Source organism: Apus apus, chromosome 1, assembly GCF_020740795.1.
Source record: "Apus apus isolate bApuApu2 chromosome 1, bApuApu2.pri.cur, whole genome shotgun sequence".
NCBI lineage: Eukaryota > Metazoa > Chordata > Aves > Apodiformes > Apodidae > Apus > Apus apus.
This window is the reverse complement of record NC_067282.1, coordinates 140,706,951-140,734,850: the sequence shown is the minus strand read 5'-3', so window position 1 is coordinate 140,734,850 and position 27,900 is coordinate 140,706,951. Positions and strand designations below refer to the sequence as shown.

General features: G+C 47.7%; 1 protein-coding gene across 3 annotated transcripts in view; it reads left to right on the top strand.

Annotated features, from left to right (window-relative positions):
- Window positions 1-19,126, top strand: part of LOC127379777 (chromatin remodeling regulator CECR2) — a 99,482-nt gene extending 80,356 nt beyond the window's left edge. For all 3 annotated transcript variants that reach the window (XM_051607894.1, XM_051607904.1, XM_051607914.1), the window contains 11 exons: window positions 1,828-1,984; window positions 5,778-5,907; window positions 6,194-6,231; window positions 6,332-6,423; window positions 6,695-6,821; window positions 8,208-8,641; window positions 9,759-9,887; window positions 10,009-10,831; window positions 12,790-14,197; window positions 15,049-15,154; window positions 15,431-19,126. In XM_051607894.1, the coding sequence (XP_051463854.1) occupies window positions 1,828-1,984; window positions 5,778-5,907; window positions 6,194-6,231; window positions 6,332-6,423; window positions 6,695-6,821; window positions 8,208-8,641; window positions 9,759-9,887; window positions 10,009-10,831; window positions 12,790-14,197; window positions 15,049-15,154; window positions 15,431-15,436 (3,450 nt within the window). In that variant the 3' untranslated portion in view covers window positions 15,437-19,126. The remainder of the gene's footprint in view (window positions 1-1,827; window positions 1,985-5,777; window positions 5,908-6,193; window positions 6,232-6,331; window positions 6,424-6,694; window positions 6,822-8,207; window positions 8,642-9,758; window positions 9,888-10,008; window positions 10,832-12,789; window positions 14,198-15,048; window positions 15,155-15,430) is intronic.
- The last annotated feature ends 8,774 nt before the right edge of the window (window positions 19,127-27,900 follow it).

Here is a 27,900-nt window from a genome sequence, read left to right as displayed (position 1 = left end):
GACCTTGACATAGGAGTTTCAGTCCTGTGCATCCTGGTGTTTTGATATTGATCAGCTGGAGGAAAGGTCTGAGCCAGACAACTGGAATGATTAGAGAGCTGGAAGGATTGCTTTATTTGGAAACATTTAACCTAATTACAGAAACGTGGGAGTTTTTTGTAAGTGTCTGAGGAAGCTCATAAAGGCTGGGATGTGACTGAAGAAGAGGAGAATTTATGCTTGCCCAGAAGACCACAGCTAGGAATAATTGGATGGAATGAGGGGATGAGAAATGAACTTTAGACCAAATGCGAGGAGAAGCTGACAAACATAAAGACATGTGGCCTCACAGAATGGTTTCCCTAGGAAGGTGGTAGAAGAGTGAAATACTAATATTTGGCCAAGATCTAAAAGGGAAAATAACATGGGTAGAGTTCCCTTGTGATGGGATGGTACTGTGGGGTTTGCCTAAAAAGGATCAGCACAGAACAGCTGTTTTTGCTGTCTGGTCTGTCCTTAGATGCAGGATATGGTCTTAATATTGTGAAAGTCCCATCACCCTCTCTCGGACACTTTTTTGTGGCTGTTGATGGTTGATGCATAATTATCTTAGTTTATTTTTGCTCTTGGAGACAGGGAGATAATACACGATGCTTGTCAATGGAGAGAGGCTGGGGGAGATTTTAGGGCAGTGCTGTGTACAGGAAAAGAGGTCAGAGGGGAATGAATGTATACCAAAACCAGACATTTCTATGCGTTTATCACAACACCCTGAGGTTCTACTTCTAGTCAATGAAACACAGACAAATAGTAATCATGGTGCCAGATTTTTTCTGGAGATTAATATTGGGCCTGGAGAAGCTGATGGTCTGAGTAGCAGCCATGAGACCCCAGCTGATTGCAAATCCTCAGGAAAGGACTCCTGCCTAAGTGGTGGCTGCTGGTTATCCCCTGAAAATGAAGGTGGAGAAAACTGTATGCACATTGTACTGTTCTAGTCAATATTCCCTGCTGATAAGGCACACATACCTTGGTCTTGCAAGAAGTCAAAGAGGTGGGAAAGGCTGGTGGATGACTGATTAATTTGTCTTATAATTAAATTAAGCCTATAAAGGTAATTCCACATTGCCATATATATATACATCTCACAATTTATTGGAGAAATAGGAGCAGACAATCTCTGGTCTGGGAAGTCTGCTAAGTAGGATCAAACACAGCCTCGCAGCCTGCTGACAGAGGGGAGGTGAGGAAGTGAGGTAATAAAGAGCCAGGTGTCCTTGAATGAGAAAACTGGTTAGGGTACCCTGCAGGAAAACTGTCCAAACAAGCAAGAGCTTGTACAGGTAAGACTAGCACAAAGAAATATGGTGGCCTTTATTTTGAACAGGAAAGGAAAACATTCCAAACCATACCTTGATGCAAGGCTGTACCAGTCTCTTTTCCAATCCTAAGTACTCCATTTTATAGCAAGGTAGTCTTTTCTACTCACACTGGCTACTCAGAACTCCCATATCTGGAAGGGGCAGAGGTGTTGTGAAGGGGATGTCAACAGCCTGAAACCTTTGCCTAGAAGGGAAATATACCCAGTGGTCCCTGGTGGAGCAGCAGCTTGTCTAACCCATCGCTTCTCCTTTGTCCCTGTGTCAGTAGGATTTCATTGCTTGACAAATAACTTTCCTTTACATGTTGCTTTTCATCAGAGAATTCATGTGTACAAATCTTTTTTTTTTTTCCCCTTTTTTCCCCCCCAGCCATTCATGCTTTAACACTTGCTCGAAGTAAACCTGCCTCTGCTCACACTTCAATAAACCAACGCATTACAGTTTTTGGTGCACTGTTTTGTCACAGGTAAACCCAAGTGTGCTGAGTTCGATGGAGAAGCAGAGGCGTAGAGAGGAAGAGGAGGAGCGCCAGATTCTTATAGCAGTTCAGAAGAGGGAGCAGGAACAGCTGCTAAAGGAGGAGAGGAAGCGAGAGATGGAGGAGAAGGTCAAAGCAGTGGAAGGTACATGTAGCCAGTCTGAAGCAGAGCTGGAAGCTTTCAAAGTCCAGAGTGAGATCTTGAATTAAGATCTGCCACTTGCATTTGTCCCCTGCCAGACTTGCTAACAGGAATATCTTTTCTTGCACTTACCTTGGATAAATCAGCCTGACTGTAGCTTCTTTTCTTTGTCTATCTCCCTTGGCATTGGTGGCTGTTCTCTAGTGCACCCTTCCACTCTGTTGCTTCCTCAAATCATGCCTATTTTCTCCCTTGACCCAGTTATACTTTTTTTTTGGCTATTCGTGTTGTCCTCAATTCTCTTCTGTCTCCCCACTTGCCTCCTCATTAATTCCCTGTGGGCAGGATTACCTGGCTTGGCTCTTGCTGAATAGCATTTGGTTCTTTTGGCCCAATGCATGAGGAGAAAAGGAAGAGGACAAAATGGGAGTAGCAAGAGTAATATTTTTATACTGCTACTAGCCTTACCAGTTGGAGAACTAAAGATGAGAGGATCAGACTAAATAGAGCACCAGAGGTGGCAATTTCAGGTGCGGGTCTTGATTTTTTTGGGTTTTGAATTAAATGCTGATTTAAACTGTACAGCAAGAAACATCCATGTTGAGTTTCGTATGTTGGATCAAGGCAGAGGCAGCAGGTGTTCAGCTTGCATGTGTAGACACTGGTGTCTTGAGAGCAGGCTCACTCCTGAGCACCTTCTCTCTGTCAGCCTCCCTCATGGGGATTCCTTTATCTGCTGCTTTTGCCACAGTGGCTGGCTGAGCTGTTGGGAGTTCCAGGGAAGGGCTGAACATCTTCAGAAAACTCTGGTAATGATGTGTGGTGGTATCAGTATTGTGAATCCTGAAGTGGATAAAGAATCAGAAAAGGAAAGAAGATTAACTTCATACAAACCTTGTAAACTTTCTGAGATGAAACAGTCTGCTACCAGATGTTTGGTAGCAGACCAGATGTTATCTAAGAATAGGTTCTTTTACCTGCTTACCTTTCTAACCTTTAGAAAATCCAATTACTTGCTTGGCCTTCATATATTCCTTGTTGCCAGTCCTAGCTAAACTGGTGCTTTAAACTGAGAATCATCCAGCTGCCATACCTGCCACAGATATCTGTTTCACCTTGGCAAATTGCATATTCTCTGTGCTTTTTAATTCTTATCTGTATAGAAAAAAAATTAATCTTGAAGTTCCAGAAGAGCTACAAAGATAAATGTACCTGTAAAAGATCTTGTCTTGGTATAAGCTGTGTCCTTTTCTGGATAAATGCAACCACTACCTCATGTGATGCAAAGGCACCAGAGTCACTGGAAGAAACTGGCATGGGATTGGCCACTAATTTTAAGCCCATTTAGCTTACATTTATGCTTTTCTCTGCAGAGGTGCTTTTATTTTAGTTTGTGCAGATTCCTTCAGTTTAACTTAAATTTGTCCCTAGTCAGTTTAGGCTCAGCCAGGAAAAGTTTCCTTTTAAGCTGGTCCAAAAGCTGTTTGGAAAGGTTATTTAAATGGCTGACTTGTCCAGTTAAATCACTGCAGTATTTTTCATCCCTAGAAATGGCAGCTATCCAGGTAAAACTTTGGCTTCTTAACCATCTTTCTTTATTGCCAAGCACACCCTCCATTAGCATTTACTTTCATGACAATTCTTATGATGGTCAGAAAGTGATTTGAAAATTAAGTCATTTGTTTTGTTTGGTTCAAACTTGTTAAAACTGGGCATCCATTGACAGAGATTTTAGTGTAACAAAGACTTTCTTATATTTTGCAATCTGTTTGGGATTTAACATTAATTTTGCAAGGTCTTCTGTAGAGGGGTGATATGAAACACAGGGTGAAATATCTGCTCTCTGGTGAACATCATCAGCACTTCACCTGCTTCTCAGTTTTGGACTGTATGCCTGTTTTTAGATCACATTACTGTTTCCAGTCTGGGATTTCACTTCCCCTGACTCCAACACACACCCCAGGTAGTGAGCATCCTGCTGGGCCCATCTGTACTTTCCTGAATTTATGAGTTAAAGCAGCTTTCTAGATTTCTACAACAGCAGGTTAGGGTTTCTCAGTTCTCTTCCCTGATGCTGCTCCAACATTCTCTCTCACACGTGACTTTCTAGCTGTTTGAGGTACTTTTTATGGCACTGGTTAGATTTTGAAAGCTGCTGGGTAGGACTCAACCCAGGCCAACATTGTGACAATGAGCTCTGCCAGTGATCTTTCTTCAATATGCTATATTACTTACTTGTTGTAGTAGAGGGACCTACTATTAATCCTGACTGAGCTTCAGTCTGGTACCAGGGTAGCACCCCCTGATGCCTATCAGTTTACCAGGTCAGATCCCTTGGCAGGCCCTGATGGATTTCTGAAACCCACATCACTTTACTTCTTGGCTGCTGTTGCCATTAGGTTTTCCTGTTGCTGCTCAAATCATTGCCTCATGTTTTTCTCGGCTTTCTCACTTAGGCACGCACTACAATGTCATGCTGATTTTACCAAAAAAGCTTGAAGCACTTAATTGTGTTTGGACTGACTCATATAATCTCTATTATCTGCAGATTGATATGAGACTTGTTATACTTAAATGTCAGGATAGAAACTGTTAGATTCTGTAGGACATCTTAGATGCAAGTCCTGTCCTCCCAACTTCAGTGCTGCCCAAAGTCTTCTAATGGGAAATGTGGACTTTCTTTTACAAGTCTTTCTCTTAAATCTATTTGGACATGGACCTCCCTGGAAATACCCACCTTGTAGCTATTCCTAGTTTTCTTGTGCCCTCAGTCTCCATGCCAAGTTTTGTTTTGAGAGACAGAGTAAGGCAGTAAATTAATACTCTCCACCAGAGCTGGTGTTTCTTGCGTCCTCCAAAGATGGAGCCTCTGCTAGAGGGTATTAGCCAAATCTAGCCCATCTTTCTTTCACTCTGGATGTTCCCCCGATGTGGCCTGTTTTCTGTGGTTTTCCTCCAATGTCATCTCTCCTTGAACATTACTTTCACAGAATTCTGCTCCTACAGAAAGCTGGTACAACCACAGGTGTTTAGCAAGTCAAATGAATTCAGATTTCCTATAAGAAAAAGGAAATGAGGTTCATAAGAGCCCATAAACTTTCTATTATGAAGCAATCTGTTAGCCAGCTGTCTGGTTGCAAACCACAGGTTATATTACCAGCATTGCTTCTTCCTGTCTCTCACCTCTTAAACCAAAGCTGTCCCAGTGGCCCCCCTGTGTGGTAGGTTGCTTGCTCTGGCTGCCGGCTGTGAAGGCCAACCTGAGCTATCTTCCCAAAGCTAGTCATGGTGGTGGAGGATATTAATGACCCCAATTGCTCATTGCCACCCAGCTGGTAGAACTTCACCCTTCCCTTAGCACTGCTCTTCATCCAGTTCAGTGCAAAACCAGCCGCCTTGAGTTCATCTGGCTGAGATGGAGTATCTGGAGGATGGTAACTTAACAAGCCAGCTCTTTCCATAGTGCTAATCTATGCCTACGTCTGTGCATTTAACTACCCTCTTTGTACTACACGGTGCTGAGGAGTTTGTCTGGAAGCTGCCTAGGGGAGCACCTGTATCACAGTAATGCTTCAAATTTGATTATGGTAAAGCCAAGGGAAGATGAAGAGTGGAATTGATGGTGTGTTGTATTCTCACCTTCTCTGCTCCTCTGCTGTTGCTGCTTTTACTGAAAGAAAAAGAATGTTTCACTGGAGTTCTTGAGAGCTGCAGGAGCTGTCTTTGTTCTCCCTGTGAGTTGTTGCTGACAAGGAGTGCTAAATGGTTTTTCAACTCTCCCTCCTCCCCACTGCAGAAAGAGCCAGGAGACGGAAGCTTCGTGAAGAGCGGGCCTGGCTGCTGGCACAGGGGAAGGAGCTCCCCCCTGAGCTTTCCCACTTGGATCCCAGTTCCCCTACCAGGGAAGACCGAAGGACCAAGGATCTGTGAGTATGCAGCTAGGCGTGCAGCACCCAAGTGCGTTGAAGTAGTCAGTATGGGAAGGAGAGGAATGTGATTGCTCACAAGAATGAGGAGGGAGAAGTGAGGCTGTAAAACAGCAAGGAACAAGCTGAGAAATATCTGTATTTGGTCCACACTAGAGGAGTGTTTGTGGTGAGGCCTGTTTGTCAACATTATGGCACTGTGCATGGAGTGGAAGGGAAGATATGTACAAGAGCATGTCTTGTATGTCCTCAGTCTCCATACTCACTGTTGTGCTTCCCATTACAGCTTTGAACTGGATGATGAGTTCACAGCCATGTACAAAGGTTAGTCCTGCCCCATCGGTGCCCTGTGCGTAACTTGCTTAAAGTAAAATGCTCACCTGGGTGTATATGTAACCATTCACCTTTCTTTTGCTGCTGCCAGTTCTGGATGTGGTAAAGGCTCACAAGGACTCTTGGCCCTTCTTGGAGCCCGTTGATGAATCATATGCTCCCAACTACTACCAGATCATTAAGGTATGGAATGTGGTCCAGCCGTCACCACTGATGCACTTTGTTCACCAGGATGTATTTGGAAGCTTTGTGGCTGGTGTTACACTTGCAGTCAAACTGCATGACTCTGATAGTCCCTTCTAGCCTTACAAATCAAAGAGACAAAAGATGAGAGGCTGCCTCTCAGGAGAGCAGCCTCCATTTTCCATCCCTTCTCTATGAGGAAGCTATTTATGCAGCTTTGAAAGGCCCACTACTCTTGCTGTAACTGAAGGGAGGTTTTGTTGTGTTTTAGGCCCCCATGGACATCTCTAGTATGGAGAAGAAGTTGAATGGAGGTCAGTACTGCACCAAGGAAGAATTTGTGAGCGATATGAAGACCATGTTCAGGAACTGTCTTAAGTACAATGGTGAAGGCAGTGGTAAGTGCAATAAGATGCTAAGTTTGTCTATTTGCAATGCTCAGTCAAAGCAAACATTGATCTCTTCCTACTCACCAGTACTTGATTTGTGCTTATTCACTTTCAGGGTATTTTTGTGAGGCCAGACAAAAGAGTAGGAACTCCTGAGTAATAAGACCTGGGGTTTTAGGAAGGTTTTTAGCACAATTTAATCATGCTGAATTGGGGCATGGCATACTAAGGGACTCTAATGTTGGTAGATCGTGAAGGCAGAATGTACAAAGAGAATAAAGTCTGTTTCTTTCTGAGTTCATTCCTTCATGTGTTTGAGTGCGTCTGTGTGCTCCGTTTTATCTAACACAGACTTTGAAAAGCATTGGAGTCTAGTTAGTTTGCTGAGTACCACAGAGAAGTGAGGAATGAACTGGTCCTTTGGATGGAAAATGTAGTTTTTAGATTCCTGGGCTGTTGAAGAAAAAACTCAAGTCTGCAAATGAGAAACACTGGGTTTAATCGCCATGCCAATTAAAATTCTACATGTTGCTTAGGTAAGAAATTGATTCCCATGTGGTGGGTCATCACTGCAGACTGAGTCTCACCAGCATCACCTTGAAAGGAAAAATAGTTAGAGCTACCCAGCTTGTCACTGAGGGCCCCAAGTAAAAGCATTCCTGCACTGCCACTGGGAGAGCTCTATTTCCTGAGGAACTTCAGAGTTAGTTTAGTGAAAACAACTGGAATGTCATTTGCTTCAATCCCTTGTCATTAACACCTCTCAGATGTCTTTTCCTTCCTATCCACTCCAATGAAAAGTAGGAGTCCCTCTGAGCAGAACTGTCCTGTGGAAATGACACAATGGGGACACTGGTGCTGCCAATAGCTTTTGTGTCAGGGTCAGCAAGTGCTTTAGAAATTGTACGTGGGTAAATATGTTTGTAGTTTTTCCTCTGTCGTGCAGCTTATATAGCAGAGATTTGAAGAAGTCCAAGAAAAGCCTCTGAATGTAATCAAATAGCATTGCTGGAAGTTCACATTTGTTCTCTCCACACTCTGCTGGCTAACTGTGCAGGTCATGCATCTCTGCAAGCAGAGGTGGTGCTTCTCGTAATGTAATTTTTGGCACCATGTTGGAACACCAAGTTAATGCTGACTCTGCAGGCCGTGCTGTTAATGGTACTTTGTCATGCCTGTGTGCCTGTCCTCCAGTGGGGTTACTGAACACATTGGTGCTGTTTTGCTTATGGAGTTTAAGAACATAAACTAAAGTTGACTAGTTAGAAACAAAAATCTTCCTCAATGAAGCTTTGTGGAGAGATGATTTATCTGATAGGGAAAGTCTGATGTTGCTTAATTGTTTCTCTCTATAAGACTCTGTCCCTGATGTTGTTGGGGTTTTTTTGACTGCAGAATATACAAAGATGGCTTACAACTTGGAGAGGTGTTTCCACCGAGCAATGATGAAGCACTTCCCTGGGGAAGATGGAGACACAGATGAGGAGTTCTGGATCAGAGAAGATGGGAGACGAGAGAAGAGGAGCCGGCGGAGTGGCCGCTCCAGCACCGGCAACGTTTGGACTCGGTCACGAGATTCAGATGGACCAGGCAAGAGGCAGCAACGCTTGGAAAATGGGGGAAAACCTCCACCATATCGAGCTACTTCCAGGGCTCCTGCTTCTTCGTCCTCTTCTTCCTCCTCCTCCTTCTCCTCATCCTCTGCAGACGATCCCAGTGGCAACCCGATGCAGCCTCCCCGAGAAGTGGGCCCTTCCAATGGGCGAGGTTTCCCTCGCTCTCTGCAGTACGGCGGCATGCCCAGCCCTGTGCCACATCCCAGCCAGATGGTAAGGAGCAGTTTGTGCTGTTCTTCACCCGTCGTGCCTGTGAAGGGAGAATGGTCAAGGGGAGTAAGGCTGTCTACTGTGAAATCCCTACTGGGTGGCAATAATGTTTTCCCAGAGATTTAAGGGTCAGGACTATGGTTTCTACAGCTGAAACTTTTCAGCCTTTAGATTTAAAGTTTTGGTCTTTGCCAGACTGGCTGCGAACAGTCTCCTAACCTTTTTCCACGGCCAGCAAGTCCCTGTGTAATCTTGTGCCAGCCCTGGCTCCCCCAGTTCTCTTCTCTTCATGGAGAGTTATCTTGTGCATGGAAAGCCATCGTATTTCCTCTCTTAACCTCCAGTTTATGATGCTGAACAAGCTGGCTGTCTTTTGTCTCGATTGTTTACAGATGTTTGGTAACTTTGTGCCATCTGTGTACTACTGCATTTCATGCCTTGACTATTTATAAAAACAGTAAACGAAATCAAACACAAGGCCACCCTGAACTGCAGCAGTGACCTCCATTTATCCCAGAATTTCTTCTCTGGATGCCACCTATTCTGCCTTCCCTCTGGGCTGTTCCTCACCCAACCTTCACTGCCTTTTCCATTGTAACCAGAGATGTCTTGTGGTGTATCATCTGCTTCTCTGAGATCCAGGCTAAGTCCTCACCCTTTTAGCTAGAGATCAAACAAAATTTTTAGAGCAATTCTTGTGATGCAGATCGTGGTAGGCAGTAGGAGAGCTGGAGGCAATGAATATTTTGAGGGAAATCAGCACATTTGCCAGTCCTTCTGCTTGTGTATTCTTGTAGTCCGCTCCTCTCTTTGGAGGGAACCACTGCCCCCTCCAGTCTTCTTGCTTGTTCCCAAGTTGGTTGGGTGGGCAAGTGAGTGTATTGCAGCCATTAGAGCTGTGGCATGTGGCTGGGGTGTGAGAGAGTGGCTTTGGCAAGGGAGCTGTGTCATCTCACAGGAAAGACACTACAGGGTTTTTACGGTACCTCCAAAAAGCCCATCTGCTCATCTGTGTGTTTTCTCCAGCCTTGGTTTCCCCTCACCTGCAGCAGCTCTGCTGCTTTTCTGCACTTCACAAATTGTTTTATTTCTCCCTCCCACACCCTTCCCCATCCCTCAGAGACCAGCTGTGCCAGGAACGTTCGGTCCCCTGCATGGATCAGATCCCACGAAACTCTACAGCTCGCCGCGAGTGCCCGAGCCCCACCCCGGAGACCCAGTCCAGCAGCACCAGCACTTTGCCATGCAGGTAAGAAACACGGCAGCCAAAGGACCCGGCACCCCGAGACCTACAGGTCTCCTCTGCTCCTTGGTGTGACGGCTCTCACCGAGTCCCACCCCATCTCCCTCTTTCTCTCCCTCCTCCCCAGCCGGCCGTGGGACTGAGCGAGCACCGCGGGCACAGGCTGCCCGCCCCGGAGAAGCAGGCGTGTGCAGGACCAACCCACGTCGCCGGCCTCGGCCCCCGGCCAGGCGCTCTGCACCTGGGGCACATGAATGGCCCCCCGCCGGATGCCGTCTACCCTCCAGCCCAGTTCCAGCAGGGCTTTCTCCCCTCCAGGCACAATGGGCCTCCTGTGAGGCCACCAGAGGGCTCGGAGGTCCCCCCGGGGCACATGTACCGGCCCTACAAGTACCTGAACCGCACGCACCCAGCCCTGTGGAACGGCAGCCACAGCCCAGCCAGCCAGGGAGCCATGGGGCCCGAGGAGAAGGCGCCCATGGGGCCCGGGCCCTCGCTCCAGCCCCGCGCCCTGGGCCACATGATGGACCCCCGGTCCATGAGGCCGCCACTGCCTCCCGGCCAGTGGACCGAGCAATCAAATTTCCTACCTCACGGGGTGCCTCCCTCAGGGTATATCAGACCACCTGGGAAAGCCACCGGCCAGAGGATGCCGCAGCCAACGTCCGCTCTGTTTGGGGGACCGCCTCAGGTTCAAAGAGGGTGCCAGGGCGGGGACTCCATGATGGACAGCCCGGAGATGATCGCCATGCAGCAGCTGTCCTCCCGCGTGTGCCCGCCGGGTGTGCCTTACCACCCTCGCCAGCCGCCCCCGCCGCACCTCCCCGGACCCTTTCCCCAGCTGGCTCACGCTGCCTCTGCCACCAGCCTTCAGCCCCCAAAACCCGTCATGGGGAACGGGAGCTCGCAGGACCCAGCCGCTCAGACCATGGAGCCAGAGGGCAACCAAGGTAACACCTCCAGCACCCACCGGCCAGCGCAGCAGCCCCTCATGCCTGCTGGGGTGCGTTTGCAAGGAGGGCAAGGGAGCTCCCCCAGGCCAGCTTTGTTGCTCTTGGGCTCCAAACTTGTGTGGTCCCAAACCTTAATTGTCATGCAGATGCTCAAAACCTGTGTGTGCAAGCATGGCTTTATTTGTGCCGCTAGAGAGGTGGAAAATAAGCCCTGACTTTCAGGCTTACTTTTCAGGAGTCAATTTTAAACATTGGCTGAGGCTCAGTAAGAAAAGCAGGGTTATTTTCTAGAAAGTAATTAAATTGTTGATTAAATTGTTTTGGGACATGCATTTTTTTATGCAGGTCTTTTTTTAATCTGAAGTGGAACATATTTTCCACTCCAGCAATCACAGTTTTCTCAGATTGTTCTGTTTCACTGCAGTCTGCCAAGGGTCCCCTCTACCCGCACCCTATCAGTTTGCCATGGGGTGCAAATGCAAAGCACAGGCTGCAGTGCTTCTAGAGTTCACTTGGAGTTAATAAAAAATTTGGATCTGCAGAGAGTTAGGCAAGGGAAGATGATGTTATGTGATGAAATGTTTTAAATATACTCCTTTGAGTATATATCAGTACGGCTTCTCCACTGAAATGCACGGGTGCCTTGAGAGCTCTCAACATTTCAAAAACTTGACACAACAGGACTGCCTGAAAGCCCCTGAGCAACCGTGTCAGCTCAGGTGGGATGGCAGCATGTTGTATATGCCACTGCAAGTTTCTTTCTTGTTGAATTTCATTCCTTCTAGCTGGTAAACTAGAGATCAAAAAAAAAAAAAAATCCCTTAAAAATAAAACAAACTCAAAGTAGAGATCAAAAAAACCCAGAGATCAAAAAAAATTTTCTTTTTCATTAATTCTAGCTGGTAAACTAGAGATCAAAACCCTTGCATCTTTTATCGATCCCTCGTGTGCCTTGCACTGAGAGGAAACTCTTTCCTTGTGTGGCATTGCTTAAAAGTCATCATCATTTAACTGTGCTGGATATAGAACAGAGACCGGGGGAGGACATTGAGTGATTGCAGGGCAGAGTAGCTGCATCTCCAAATCACAGTTGGTTCAAATATGGCTGCAAACAGCCCTGCAGCATCTCGGTGTGTGTTGGCACTTCTGCCCCAGCTGTGGGCAAGTGGCATTTGTGTACCAGAAGGGGCAATGCAGCCTGAGTTCAAGCTGCATTACCCTGGCTTCTTATCTTGCTGCCACGTGGACCCCACTGTGGTATTTCCCAACTCAGCCTCTCCATGAGGCAGCCTCTGCACATCCATGTGTCAGACCAAACCCACATGTGCAATGTTGCTCCAGTGGAGGTGTGACATACCAGTGGCTTGCAAATTACAGCATGCCTGTATCTTGAGGGTTCGGTCCACATGTGCCATCTTTCCCATGGAGGTGCAACCCCATGAGCAGTTTTTAAAAGAGGTCTTTTAAAAGAAGCGGCTCCTAAATGCAAAAATGCACTTCAGAACTGCTAAAGGCCTTTGAAAGGAAGATGGTGTGGTGGGTGTGGGAGGGAGGCTGCAGCCCCATGAAAGAGCAGTTCACTCCAACAGGTCTGTAGAGATGTTTGAGTAGAGTACAGGATATTGTGAGCTTTGGAATATGTGCTTTGAAATCTTCGGTGGAAGGACCTTATGGCTTTAGGAAATCACTCCTTTTTCTCTTCCATTTGCACAGTCCATAAAGCAGACTGCTTTCTCCATGCAGATGTTAGGGACTTGTCAAACCCAGCAACTTTGGGTCAGTAGCAAAAGAGGGTGCTGAGAGGCTACTTTAGTAGACCTGGTTAATCTGGCAGGAATCAGTCTTTAGCATGTGTGTTTTGGATGAGCACAAGTAGGTGTCTCTATTTATCAAGTGGGGAGGGCTGATTTCCAAAATTAGACCCAGGTGTGACCTTTTTCCCCCTTCCTTTTCAGTGGAGCAGCCAGCAGGTGTGGACGAGAAGGCTCAGTGTATTGGCATTCCCGATGGGGCCTACGCCAAACTCCTACCTCATCCCAAGCCCCCGCTGCCCATGGAGTGCACCAGGCGCGCCTTGCCCCCGGAGGGGGAGGGGGACGGCTCCAGCGTGAAGGGCGACCTGAAGGCAGGACAGGGCAAGGGCACATGGCCAGCAGAGAGCAGCTATGGCGGTGGCCCAGGCTGCGTGAGGGACCTGATGCCCACTTCCGAGAGAGGGGGTCCCCTGCCTGAGAACGGGGCAGTGGGCGAGGGGCCAGCGGCCGGTGCCGAGGGGAAGGGGCTGGCCGCCAACCTGCTGGAAAAGCCCCTCTGCGGCGGGGGGAAGGCTCTGCCTGAAGCAGCTGTGCCTTGCATGGGGCAGGGCACCAGCCTCTCTGGGGTGGATGCCAGCTCTGTGGGTGCTGCTCCCAACCAGTTCCACCCTCTCTACATGCCTGGTCTGGAATATCCAAATTCAGCCGGACGGTACCACATCAACCCAGGCCTGCAGGGGTTCAGCCCCATGATGGGGGGCAAGCCACCTCCTCCTGCTTCCCACCCCCAGCATTTTCCCCCCCGGGGCTTCCAGCCAAGCAGCGCCCACCCCGGTGTCTTCCCCCGGTACCGACCCCCCCAGGGCATGCCCTACCCCTACCAGCCGCAGCCTCAGCCTTCCTACCACCACTACCAGCGACCACCCTACTACACCTGCCCACAGGGCTACTCGGACTGGCAGAGGCCTCTCCACTCCCAGGCCAGCCCCAGTGGGCATCCCACTGCCCACCCACCCCTGGCCAGACCCCCTTTCCCCGAACGAGGGCCCACCAGCAGCTTGCAGGGCTGCGAGGCACTGAACGCCGCCCTGGCCTCTCCCAACCGCATGGACGTAGCGAGTGCCAAAGAGGTTTCTCCGAGCGATGGGCAGGACCTGGGGCCTGAAGATGAGAAGTCCGAGGAGTCCCAGGAAAGACCAGAGAGTCCCAAAGAGTTCCTTGATTTGGACAACCACAACGCAGCCACAAAGAGGCAAAGCTCGGTGGCAGCCGGGGAGTTCCTCTATGGAGCCCCTCCACCACACCTGGGTTCGGGGATGGGATTCGGCCCATCAACTTTCCCTCCCCATGGGGTGATGCTACAGACTGGCTCTCCTTATGTATCCCGGCATCCCGCCAGTCATTTCCAGCCCAGGACATATGGATCGCCTATGAATGCTCACCTGTCTCATCATCCTGCCTCTGGCCAGGCCAACGGCCTCTCTCAGGAGGGCGCCCTGTACCGTTGCCGGGAGGAAAACATGGGTCACTTTCAGGCTTTGCTGATGGAGCAGAGAGGCAGTGGAGGTGGCATTGGGGGGCCACCCCAGGACTTGTATAGACCCTCGGGGTAAGATTGTGTTTTCTGCGAGGAGGCAAGGTGGGCGGGGGGTGATGCCTGGGTGATGATAAATGTTGGATATCCTTGAAAGGACATGTCTTGAAGTCAGAGGAGATGGCAAGTGCTCATTAGAGGTTAACAGGTGACTCCTAGACCCCTGGAGTAAGAGGTCTCTTAAGCTGGAGAAAGAGTCTTGTTGCAGCTCTTTCAAACAAGTAGCCATCACTATCATGAAGACCTGTTAGCCTGTCCCATCCATCCCCACACTTGTGCTTTATTTTATCTGGCAGTGTTTTATTAATGTGTCATCCAGGGTTGTGCATCTCCTAATTGAATGTGTTCTTTCCATTCTCTCTGCAACAATTTTATTACATCTTTCTCATAGTGGGGCAGGGTAGCTAACTAAAGTGGAAGTTAGCCTCTTGTTATGAACTCCTTTACTTTAATGTTACCCTCTTTTTCCCTCTTCTCTTGCTTTGCCCTTCCTCTCTGTCTTCAATTTCCCTCACAGAAAATTGCTTCTCACCAAGACTGTGGATATCGCATTTTATTCCCAAGTGGAAAATTCTGCTGCTCCAAAAGTTCCTTGTTCAGATTTTATGAGGGTGCTTCAACTGTTACTGCTTTGTCATAGTCCTAGTGTGACAGTCCTTCTTCTAGTATTCAGGGAGCTTGGTTTACTGCTGAACCATTGGGGGAGTGGCATGGATTAAAGGTTGTGTTTTGGGGGGAAGCCAGAAAGAAGAATACATGAGATGCATGCTTGTATGTGAATGTTGTGTGTATGCATTCAACCAAGTAGACGGGATTTGCTCTTTATGTTCACATGCTAAAATTCTCTCCATTCAACCTGGCTCCAGAATGCAAATGCATCAGGCTCAAGTCCCCTTTGCGAAGATGCCTACAGCAACCATGTCCCGGGAAGATGTGACATCACAAAAACCCTCAGCATTGCCTCTGGATCAAGTAAGGGCTTCTAGAGAGAACAGAGTTGAAATGCAAGTCTCTTCCCACTGGTTAAAGGAGTGAAGTGTTTGATGAGAGTGGGAAGCACTGGAAGAAGCTGGGAAGTTTACTGCTCTGCTGAGCAGTTGGAGATGTCTCTGTAGTCTTAGCTGACTGTAAAAAATAACCCAGCAGACCAATAGTGCTAGCTTTGAACTGCTTGCATGCAATCATATGAGGTTGTCCCTTTCTAAAACTGCCAGTTAAAGCCTCCAACTCTTGTTCTTCCTCTTCCAGAGCTAGTCCAAGGAAGAAAGGACCTCATGAAGATGAAAGCCACACATGATTTGGACAAGAGGGAGGAGGGGCAGGCCTTCCTCCCACCCTCCCCTCGCCTGAGCAGCATGTAGTTTCCTGGGTCCGTGCAACATGGTGCGGCGAGGGCTTTTGTGTTGGAAACCTGGAGCAGTGCTGGGTCCCAGCCAGCCCAGCAGCTGGCTTGCCACCACAGGGCGACCATTGCAAACTAGTGGCTTTCTGTGACCGGAGACTGCATCTCATTCAGGGTTTGAGGGATTTTTTGGGGGGCGGGGGGGTAGGGGTGGGAGCGGAAATTTTCATTGACTGCTAAACTCAGGTATATTTTTCAGGGTGGAAGAGGATGATGATGGAATTTTACTTGTAGTATTAACGTGTGTGTTTTGGAGCTGGATCCAGTTTACAGAATTTAACCTGTTGCCTTTTTAAATAAATTTCTGTTGTTGGTGAATGTATTGTACATAATGGGGGAGGGGGTGGGCCCAGCTTGTAGTGGGCTTAGCACTGGAGGAATCCTTAACTGTTTACAATCATATCACACTGAAATCTTTCAGAATAAGGGTGAGGATTTGAGGGGAGCAGGGAGAGGTGAGGGAACGTGTGAGGGATGACTTGCTGTCCTCCTTCCTGTCCTCTGCTTACCGAGACATGATCCAATGGCAGGAGTTGCTCAGGAGCGTAACGTGTCCTCCTCTTTCTCTTGTCTTCCTCCTTCACTCCTTACCCTCACCCCTCTGGATCCAGGGCCTGAGTGCACTTCCAGCTCCTGTCATCATGGGGGAACAAGGAAACCAGGACCAGGAATTTAAACCAGAACAGGACACTCTTGGCATTGTCCCTTCTACTAGTATAGTACCCTTCTCCCTGCATTTTTCTGATAGGAGAAATGTATTCTTTAGAAAACAGAAGATGGCATAACTGGCCATCTTAGACTTCTTTTGGTGCATCTGGTGGTGGAGCAGCACCTAACCAGTAGAAAAAGTTTTATGCACATCTATACTGCCCTGCTAGCCAAGGAGGGGAGCCAAGTCCCTGCCTTTCTCTGTCCCTTAGCTATATTCGCTTCTTAGCAGCAGCAAAGCAGAAAGTACCCTGGGGTTCTTGACCACTCTTGGCTGCTCTGAAGGAAGAGTGTGAGGCTGCTTTGGAGGAATGGGTGCTTTGCTGCAGTGTGAGCTGTTTTGTTGGCCTATGGAGTTGGATTCAGTGTTTGCAAGATGCAGGTGAATCAGAAAGCACTGATTCAAAATCAAATGTTGAGGTGGCCTGACTCAGGGGGTGAGGGACAAGAGGGCTGCGTGCTCGAGTTGACTTTGTTTATCCTTGTCATCATTTATCATGTACCAGTAAGTCATGCAGGGCTAGTGGCAGCTTCCTCTGGGGGCTGTGCAAGGGCTTTCCTCACCAGTTGCAGTACTGCACTGGAGAAGCCCTGTGCGCCAGTGCTTTGCCAGGCACTGATGTTCAAATGTAGCTTTGACAAATGAGTTTGGTAGGAATCTCATCTGCAGATGTTTATTCATATCTTAAACCTAACAAGGAAATACAGATGATTGTTCTTGATGAGGACCTGGGGTAAAACAATGTGGAATTGCTTCATGATGAGATTGGGCAGCAAGATCTGCTGGGACCACAGACCTAGTGCAGGCTGGTGATTGCACTCTAGGGACAGCGAGGTAGTTAGGAGGATGTGCCAATGTGTTGGACAAACTGAGCTAGCAAAAGCACAAGTGGCAGCAGAAGTGAGGACAGAACAGCCTGCCTTTTAGTCTGTGGTACCAGCTAGAGAAGGGTCTTTGTCTCCAGGTTTCTGAAGAATTTTCTGTCTGCTTTTTTGTTTCGGATGGTGCCATCACCTATGTGTTTAGCTAGGTTGCACTAGCATGCCCTTATCCTGCTGTGTAGATTAGATCTACCATAGACTGGCAAAGCTGTTCGAGCAAATGACAAGTAGCATCTGACTGAGCCATTACCCCTTCTGTCCTAAGCTTTTGGAAGCACAAAAGGCCTAAAATATGAGAAATATTCTGTCTTGAAATAGTTAGAACAAGGAAGGACTGCCGCATTAGTGCCCTCTAGCCACCAAGTCTCACTGTTCTGTTGCTGCAGTACTTTTGCCTCTGATGAGCTGTGTAGGGCCAAGGCATTTTCCAAGCCTAACAGGACTTAAACTTCTTTGTGCAGTTCCCACAACTCTCTTTCTAAACACAGTTCTTACTCGCTGCTGCATCTTTCCTGTGGGCTATAGCACCTATCTGCTTAGTCCAGTGAGTTGTCTGGAACAGCTGCCTCCTCCACAGAGGAAGACTTCAATATATTGTGAGTTACATTACATTATGAAAGGGAGATTTTTTTGTGTGTAGTTTGTTTATTCTTTTTTTTTTTTTTTTCATTTGTCTTCATCCGTCAGGGAGCATTTGTCACTGGTGGATTGGTATAAACTGGAATAGATGATCCTGAAGGTTCTTCTTTGACTGAAGCAGGTAATAGCTCTCCCCAGACAAGAACATTATGATATGGCTTATCTGAATTTGTTCCAGATCTCAGGGTCTGCTGCTGTCTCATGAGCTGGCAGTGGGTTTTCAGAGGTGCCCCAGCTGCTCAATAATGCAAGTCTGGATCTTTCCCTGAATGGAGACACTGGAGCAGTAGTAGCTATTTATAAAAAAACTGTGCACATGTAACTGCTCTTCAAGACAATAAACAATGGGACAAATTAAAACACTTCTCCTTCTCCTTGTAAAGCAATCTTTAATTCATTGTAGATGTAGAAGTAATTTTAAATAACACATTTAAAATAGAGGAACTGTAAAATATGTTGTGCAGCAAAGTATTTGGAGTTCTGGAAATGTGAATGTGGATTCTGCAAAGAAGCCCTGCCATACTTCAGCCTGTGTCTTCTGTGTCACAGACAGTTACCCAAATATTTGAAGTGCCTTTCATTCAGCTCATTGTGAACTTTGTGGAACAGTAGGTTTTTAGAAGCTATTAAAAAAAAAGCCAAACAAACTGAAGCACCCTTGGCCTTTAGCTAGAACTGGCACTGGAAACATGGTTCTAGTGGTCATGGTATCTGGATGAGTACCAAGCCCAGATCAAAACAGCAGATGAATAAGAAAAGCAAGAATTGCTTCTGGTCTGCTTGGAGAACATGGTGGGGTGTTAGACCTTGAGGATCCTATATGAAGTGTGTGATGTGAAGATATTATCCCTTACCTGACATACTGGAAATCTGGGAGAAGGGTTTGACTTGAGGGTGGCAAGACAAAACAGAGTAGTGAAGTGACTCCTCCTGAGAGGGTTTCTAAGCAAATGGCTTTTGATGTAGTCAGTAATTCTAATTAAAGTGGCTAACAAGCTGCTGTTGTGAGGGCACATGGTTTATATTAGACAAGTACTAATAGAGCATAGGGGAAACTATGGCTGGGCTACAGGGATAGGGCTATCCTGGGGACAGGGCACTAAGAGAAAGAGCTGCTTGTGGAATCTTAGCTCAAGAGTTTCCAGACTTTCACATGCTTTGTGCTTTAGTGTTTGAGTTGGGTTGTTTGTTGGTTTTTCTTTTTATGATGACATATAGGGATGCCCCAAAAATCAGAGCTCTGAGCAAAAATCACAGAAAATTGGCACCCCTCAGAGGGTGTGGGGCTGGGAGTGGATTAGCTGGGCTGGAACACCAGTGGAAATGCACAAAGAGAAGCAGCAAATGTGAATGTTATAGTTTGTGGTTTCCTAACCCATGCTGCACAGGGCTGTTTTGTAGATACTGTGAAAGAGACGGGTTCAAGGAGGGATGTAGAAGAGAGCAAAATGGAAGCTCTTTATGTACAGTGTTATTTTTTACCATGGGTTGGCATACAGTGCAGGAGACTTGTAAATGCATTTTAAAATATCCTGCTTTTGAGTGCCACTATCTCAAATAATGTTTTAAGACAAGACAGAGAAATTCTGGACTCTGGTTGGAAGTCTTCTTTCTCATCCCCCAGCATTCTTGTAGTCTAGTATATTACCAATTAGTCCTTCCTCAGCAAGCATCTTGAGCTTTGCAAAATTTCCTGTAGCTATCACTTCTCCCATAAGGAGGATGTGTTTTGCTATCATTACGGATTTCATGTTAAACAAGACTATATAACACATAGAACAAATATGATCTTGATGACACGTGAGGATACCAGATTTCCAATATTCTCAGAAGAGCTTTGTATGCTACTCGAGCTTATTTAGCATCTTGCTCTCCACTGCCTCAGCCTTTGCAAGTGGTATGGGGTGTTCCCAAGTTCCCAAGATGGTCAGTTGCCATTATAAATGCCATTGTATAAGCTTCCCCTGGGACTCTGGAAGCTTCAGGCATCTTAATCACTTCAGGCCCTGGCAATTCAAGTTAAGTATTTTAAGAAGGCCAGTCACTGAGGCTTCACAGTGATTTTTAACTGTGTCCAGCAGTAGTTTGCAGTCTATAAATTCCATGGTGTGCCCCATCAAACCACTCAGTAGCAATCCAAGTCACCAGCCTGCAATGAGGAGGACAAAAGAGGAAAGTTAATTTGAAGCTTCGAGGCCCAACTGGTTTGATTTGTGACTTTAAAGTACATGAAGACACTTTTCTTGGAAGAGCTTCTCATCCTTTCTTGTCTGCCAAATGCCTTTCCCATGCAGACTTTCTGAAACAAATCTCCTGTGCATATTTTTGTAAGTGTGGTTTCTTGAGGTCTTGGAGAGCTATCAGCTTTTTGATGTCTTATCTGAAAGCTAGTCACAGAGGCTGTCTTTCATTCTGCTGACTGAGGCAGTTCTCCGGCAGCTTCTCACCCCACCACCTCTTCATTTAAAATGAAAGCATAATTAGAAAATAACCTTTTGTTTTTTTTTCTTTTACTGATCTCTGTCAGTCTTCTGTGTATCTCTGTGTTCAGCTGGAGCTGTTGCTTTGCCCTTGATGGCTTTGTTCTGCTTTTCTTTTTTCAAGGAGAAGGTGTTGCTTTGTGCATGGTGGAGTTTTGAAAAAGCTGCTGAACTGAGTGATGAGGAAGCACCATTCCAAGGGGTGGTTTGGAGAGGACAAACAGTGACAGTGTGATTGCTCCTGGTTCCTCTCACTGCAGATTAACCATCAAACTGAGCCTACGCTTAATCAGAGCAACCCCTTTTACTGTGGTGCGTTAGGGGTAGAGGAGTTTGCTCTTGCAGAATTCCTGTTACACTTTTTAGTACAACGCTGGTGGTTGAAGAGAAGGTGCGAGTGCTGAATTCTTTCTGCACGGCCCAGACTGAGGTAGCAGGCTATGAAAGTAGTGTTGCAGCTGCAGGCCATGTGACGAGCTTTGAGAGTGTGTGCTTATTGTAACCGAGAAAGCATCTCAAACGTTGACCTTCCAGCCTTTCCCCATCTGTACCTGTTTAACATACAGATGGGGGTAAAGCACATTTGGTCTTGGCAGGACCCCTGCCGCCCAAGCGGAAGGAAAACGCTTTTAACCAGCACATAATGAACTGTGCATTCTGATTTTCACTCTCTGCTGCCCACCTCCCTTTCTGAAAAAGAGCTGCGGGGAACCCGTTTCCAGCTGGCTCCAAATAGGAGCTCCAGGGATGACAAGAGCAAGGCTCAGTCCACTCCTAGGCAAGGAAATTCAGGACAGGGTTGTATGTATTGAAATAGTAACATCCAAGTGTACCTTTGAAGTGCAGGTGTAGCGAGCTCTATGATGCTGTGTGCTTCCTGGTTACTTTCCTGCCTTGGCTTACATGCAGTATTTGAGAGGCTGTGGAGCATTTTGTAGTTTTAACACTGCTGGCCTTGCGTCAACTGAAGTTGTTTTTTTTTCTGGAATCTGTGGCAGTGGCCTAGATATCTTTCAGCAAAAGTCTTCCCCATTTTGAAGCAGGGATGTCAAAGTGGACAGTGCATCCAGGAGAGAGCAAGAGCTACATCTGCCAGGGTAAGAGGGAACAAAGGATTAATTAGGGCTTTGGATTAATTGGGCTTGCCACCAGTTCTAGCAACTCCCTCTGTCTTTAGCCCTTTTTATTTGGAAACACATGGCTTGCTAACAGAAATGTAGTAAGTGGAAGATCTTATAAATAAAAGTGGAACTGAGTTTATGTCGGCAAAATACCCTTGTTGTGGACAAAGTTTGACCAGCAGCCATTAGGGATTCCTTTGGCCTTCAAATCAGTAAGAGGCGCACAAATATGTAGCGAATTCAAATGCTGTTGAGAGGAGCCATCTCCCTTTCTGAAGACAGTCAGGCAGCTACAGGAGCTTCGGCCTCAACTTTTAGTCTGGGAACTCCTCTGATCACCTGTTGTGTCGTGTGTCAACGTTTCTCCTGTCCTTGCTTCCTAGCTTTCAAGTTTCTCTCCCTCTGCCCACTTTGCTGCAGTCAGTTGCTGTCAAGTGCAGAGATGAAAGCCCACTGCCCGTGTGAGTAGAAGAGCAGAAGGTTGAACTCACCAGCTGTCTCTTCTGCACATGCATAGAGAAGGCAGGTGGGCAGTACACATTTACTCTCCTTATGAAATTAAGGTGTCCTCAGTGGCTCACTATTGTTTTCCTGTGTGACACTGGGGTTTGCTACCCTGGCATGGCAGTATCTGTCCCTGTGACAGCACAAGGATTTGCTCCTGGCCTCTGTGCAGGATTCCTGCTTGTGATCCTGGTCTGTCTACCTCCAAGGGGTCTTAGGTTAAAAAGATACACTGTGTACAGCCATGAAAACTGTTGCCTCTCTTCCTTGATAGATCAATGAACACCACTGCCTGATCTTTTCTTAGCAATAATAACGTGCAGCAGTGCAACTTTGACCTTCCCCTATTGTTTCAGGGAGGAAACACACTGGAGGGGCTTCATAGCTTGAGTGGGAAGCAAGGTGCTTTCTGTGGCCCTGCTTTTTGTCTATGCCATGTTCCTGCTTTCCAAGCGACTGCTGGATTGATTTAGGTAGATGGAGGAGAGCTGGTTGTTTCTTCTGTGTTTGAAAAGTTAGTAAGGGAAGGGGGCATGTTGGTCAAGTTGAGCCTCTTTCATGAAGCAGAGCACGTGGAAGGGCAGTGCCTGTTGCTGCTGTGGAGGATGGGGTGGGTGCACCACTGATTTCATGGCTCTGGGGTGGGAGGGCAACCCACTGCTGCCTCACTTGGCATTGACGGGGGAGGTAGCAGGAGAGACTTTGCCACTACATCCATTTTTCTGAAGTTTGCTGATGCTGGGTTTTTTTCTTGTGTATTATTGTAAGTTTGTAAAGAATGTAATTTGTCTGTTGGGGGTGCAAGGAGAAAATGGGGGCCTTTCTCTTTTTGGGTGAGGCTGTCCTTAAGTTGCTTTGGTTTTTGTTGTTCGGTGGGGAGGGAAGGGGTCTAGGGGCCATGGGAGTAAAAGCCTGGCCCTTGTCAACTGATTGCAACTGTCCTAGGGCAGCAGGAGGGTGAGCTGATGCTGTGGCAAAGACCTCCCACATCCAGCTGTGACAACAACCCCTGCCTGCATCCTTCAGTGGGGGGAATCAGACCTACCTGGGGCTCTGTGCTATGGGGTGTTTTTCTGGGGGGTGGGACTTAACATTCAAGGGCTGGTCCTGCTTGACTTCAGCCCAGTTATAAACTGAGCTGACTGGCTGCCCGTGCTGTGTAGGAAAGGTTGGATTTGATAGCCCAGATTTCTCAGTGGAAGAAGTTCATGTTGGAGTGGCTCAGCCCAGTGCTCCTCTCCCCAGCAGAGGCTCAGGTGCTGCACCTCTCCATCACCTGGTGCCCAGGAGCCCCAGCTCTCACCCCTGCCTCCCTCCCCATCCCGTAGAGCACAGTGTCAGGGATCCTCTTCTCTCTCCTGCTGCTGCAAAGTTGTGTGAACTTTCCTGGTCAATACTGGAAAGGGGAATGCTATTTATTTTTATATTGTGTATATTTTGTCTTGGTCTGCTGATTACCTTTGTTCCCCAAGAGCGACAGTTACCTCAATAGTTAGTTAAATACTGTGTGTTGGGTAATTTTTTTAAAGAACTTTTTTAAAAGCTTGATCCTTGGAGGTCTGTAGATTTTATTTCCATATGAATTGGTTATTTTGTATAAAGTACGTTCTTAAAATAGCAATCATCCCTGCTGTATGTGTGTTTTCTTGTCTCTTGGATGGTCTCACTGCCTTTGTAAGGGGGGAGCGGATAGGGGTGGAAGGAGAACACAGAAGGCTTTTTTCCAGAAAGACAAAGCCCTGAACTGCAGTCAGTCACCCTTATACCACCTGAAAGCCATTTACAAGAGAGCACCTGGAAAGCTAATTGGGATCATTTCACCTTCAGCTGTTGCCTATGAACAGCCCAGTTGTGGAAATGAGATGGTGTCACTGCTTTTCCCCCCTAGTCCCTGGTGGGCTGCAGGTTTTCCTGCAGCCCAGGTGTGCTGGAAAGTCTTTCTTCCTCCCCAAAACACCACGGGGTCTTGAGTCACAGGTAGTCCATTCCCCCAAACTTGCATGAAACCTCTGCTTTAAAAAGGGTTACTGCCCTTGCATGAAGCCCAAGATGTGATGCTGCTTTGAAGGAGGAGCAAATTTAGCCTCCATGGTTCCATTTTGTGCTGCTTTAATGCTAAGCAGCATAGGGTATGACTGCCCTCAGGGGCTGTTAGAGGTGTATGGGAAGCTTTCTGAGCTCATGTGTAGTGGTCCCAATCCATACTGGACCCAAAACAATGCTTGCTGTTTATTGAATCTCTGATGTGAGATGGGGCAGTGGTTGCAGCCCTCCCAGTGGGGAGATGTTGAAAGACCTTCTCACGAGAGTTTTGGCACCAAAACTGGGAACTGGCTGTACCAATTAATGTGGGAAGGTGCTTGGTGTAGGAAGTTGGTGCCAGCGGGGGACAAACAGCAGAAGACTGGGGGCACGAAGGCTCCCAGGCACACGCTACTTGCCCCTTTCTTTTACTTCCCACCTCTAGCTGGTGGAAGCTTCCTCTGTCTCCTCCAAGTCTGGTAACAGATGCTCTTGCTGCCAGCTGCTCCTGCCAGAACAGCTTCACAGAGCAGCCTGCTTACACCGCAGGGACCATCTGCCCCTCCTGCAGGAGCCTCACTGGGGCAGGGGCTGACTCTGAGCCCAGCACTCTTGCATGACTCCCAGCATGAGAGCTGCCTCTGCCCAGAGATGCTCATGGAAGATTAGTCTGTGTTGCAGGTCACTCACTGACCAAACTGGGGTCCACATTCAGTCCCCTTAGCTCTTCTTTCCCTCTCTGCATCCTAAGCAGAAAGTTCATCCCCTGATGCCACCACCATTTTACAACTTGGGCAAACAAGCCCAAGTGAGTGAATTGTGAATTAGCTGACTAAATCCCCAGCACATCCCCAATCCTGGGGCCCTTCAGGAACTCATGGCTTGGTCAAGAGTGACTTATCCCACCACATACATTCATGTTTTATGCACAAAGAAGCCTGCAGGAGCTGTTGGCACCTTCATAGAATCACCAAGGCTGGAAAAGACCTTTAAGATCATCAAGTCCAGCCTATGACCTAACACCACCACACTGGCTAGACCGTGACACTAAGTGCCACATCCAGCCTTTCCTTGAACACATCCAGGGACGGTGCCTCCACCACTTCTCTGGGCAGTCCATTCCAATGTCTAATCACCCATTCCATGTGGAAGCACTTCCTAATACTCAGCCTAAACCTCCCTTGGTGCAGCTTCAGGCCATGCCCTCTTGTCAGTGGTTCTTCCCACCCAGTTTGTAGAAGCTTGGGATGTGAACTGCTGCACCTTTATGTCTTGAGCACTCCAAAACTGCCAGCTAGGTGTGGGACCTGCCCCTGCTGCCCAGGTCAGGTGGGTGAAGACAAGAATCCCAGCACACGATTCCCAGCATGGCCACAACGCTGGGCCCTGCAAAAGCTGTTTGAAGACGTTGGCTCCTCTGAGCTGGGGAGAGGTAAGTTGTTCTCAGGGGTAGAAGGGCTGCTCTCTGTCACGTTCCCCCTTCCCCCTCTTCTTCCCTGTGGGGCCAGAGTTCGGGTGACGAGAGCAAGCTGTCCAATTTAGGAAGGGGAGGAATTTGGTTGCCCCATCAGTCCCAGGAAGCGTTCGGGTCAGAGGGGATTGGTAGGGGGAGATTTCTAATCCTGGGGCTAAGCCGATGGTGAGCGGAGCCGGCGCTAATTGGAACCAGTCCCAGGGAAGGGGGGAAAGTCACTGCTTTTAGAGCTGCCTTGCAGCTCTAAAAAAGCTTATCTGTGCTATAGGAAATGCCATGTCCTAACCTTGACAAGATGCTATCGCAAATGTAACAGGCGGTATCAAGCTAGGCCACGTGTCCCCTTAATTCTTTAGCTTTCGTCCTTCTCTCTGCTGTCCACAATTCTAATTTCTTCCCCTCCTTCCTTCCCTCCACTGATCAGCAAAGCTACCCCCTTGTATTAAGAACAAGCTTTCCTGAGCTCTTAGGCTGAGGCTTTAAACTCTCAATTTCCTTTCTAGCCTCCCTTCTCCATTCTCTGTGCTTCCCACCTCCAGCTTTGTATCCAGCCATCTTGCTAATAATCTGCAGGTTTGAGTCAAGGATGGGTAGACCAACCAGTTTCAAAAGGGATCGGTCTAGTGCCCAGTTTGGTCTTGGAAATAAATGGAAGACCCTCTCCCCCATCATGGGGGTGCAACCCCTGGGGAGACCTCTGACTCCAGGAAGGCTTTGCTAGAGCTGACGGATGGTGCAGCTCTGGGGGGTGCCTAATGGCAAAGGAAGAACCAGAGTGCCCTTGGCACCCATCAGTGTTTTGCAAAGGGTTTGTTTATTTTGTTTTGTATATTTCCCTAAAAATAAATAATCCAGTCAGTAAAATTCCCATCTTGAGTTTTCCTATTAGTCATCACAGTTCAGCATGGGAGACAACACCTTGCGTAGAGAGGCAGGACCTAGGCATTTAGGGCAGCTCAGGAGGACATAGATTTAGGCTAAAATGAATGGTTCCTATTCACAAAAATGAGGTATTAGAAAAAAATATACCCATTCATAATTTCAAGATTTTTATTTTTGTCCCATGTTGAGGTGTAAAATGCAACTTCTCCAAGTAGCTGGGGATCTCTTGACAGGTGGAACCCCTCCTATATCTCCTCCAGCACTCAAAACTGCAATGTTTTGTTTGATGGAGAAGGCACAGAAAGCTGAAGCAAAGCCACTCACTTGGTGAGGGAGCCCACATCCCTGGCAGGCAGAAGACCCCAACACCTTGGTGTCAGCCATAAGCTCAGTTTGGGGGTGCAGTGGTGTTGCATATGTATTTATAGAAACACATAAAGAATCTTAGGGTCTCCCAAGTGCTAAGAAAAAATTGCAGACTTGTTCTGGACCATAACAAGAATCTTAAAGGCTGATCCCCAATATGGGGAGTCCTGAGTGCCCTGGACTTGTCCAGCAGAGAGGAGGCAGAGCGGCTTTCCTGGAGAAGAAGGAAAAAGTGAGAAGGGGCAGGGGCTCATCATGGGCCTGGAGCAGTGTCTCAGGGCTCCCCCCTCCTCTGTCAGCACAGGGAGGCCACATGTTCCCTGACTGCTTTTAAAAATTCCTTTCCCAAAGAGGCTCTCAGGGTGAAGGGATCATAAAAAGTTCACCCCCTTGTGACGAATGCACCCGTTCTTCCGGGGCCACTGGGCAAAAGTTGTTTGCAATTTCCTCAGGCCATGACCTTTGTTTTGACCATGGCAGAGGAGGATTGCAATCCATCAAACCCTTGCCTGAACTGTGGGCGGTGGGAGAGAGCTGCCTTTGGCCAGTGGAAGGGGGAGTGCCTGTACTAGGGGCAGAAGGACACCCCTTTGCCCCTCGGGTTTGGTCTAGAGGCAGGGGGGTATGCCTTGCTGCTCACTCAGCTGGCACTTCAAGCTTCCTGATGGGAGATTCAGTGAGGGAAGCCACTCTGTGTGCCACACGACGTGCTCCTGCCAGAGAAATGAGAGAGAGCTTGCTTTAATTTTCTTTCCCGAGAGGGATGCTGGATTGCGATTTGCTGCATCAGCAGAGTGGGGAAAGATGTCTTGCAGGGCTTGTGCCTGGAGCCAGCCCTGGAGAGTGGCCGGCTGCATCAGGACAGTACTTTTAGCAGGAGCTTGGACAAAATAGGAGATGCCAGCAGATTTACTGCCTCTAAAGCCCTGGCTGCTAATGGTCCTTGACATTTCCAGGCTGCACAGGCTTTTTGAAGATCCTGCACCACCACATTTTTTTAGGAAAATCAGCAGGAAACTAGAACCATCCCCTGGGAAACTACTCCCATAAGCATCTGCCTTTCCCCTCAAATTCCCAAGGGTGCAATTCATCCCAGGAGCATGTTTCCCTGCACCGGGTGTCCCCTTTGAAGACATACCTGCATATGAAACAAATCTCCCCCGAGGAAATGCAGCCTGCCTGCGCATACCAGTCTACCCCGCTTCCCTTGGCTGCCTGCCTTGGCTCCCCTCCCTCTG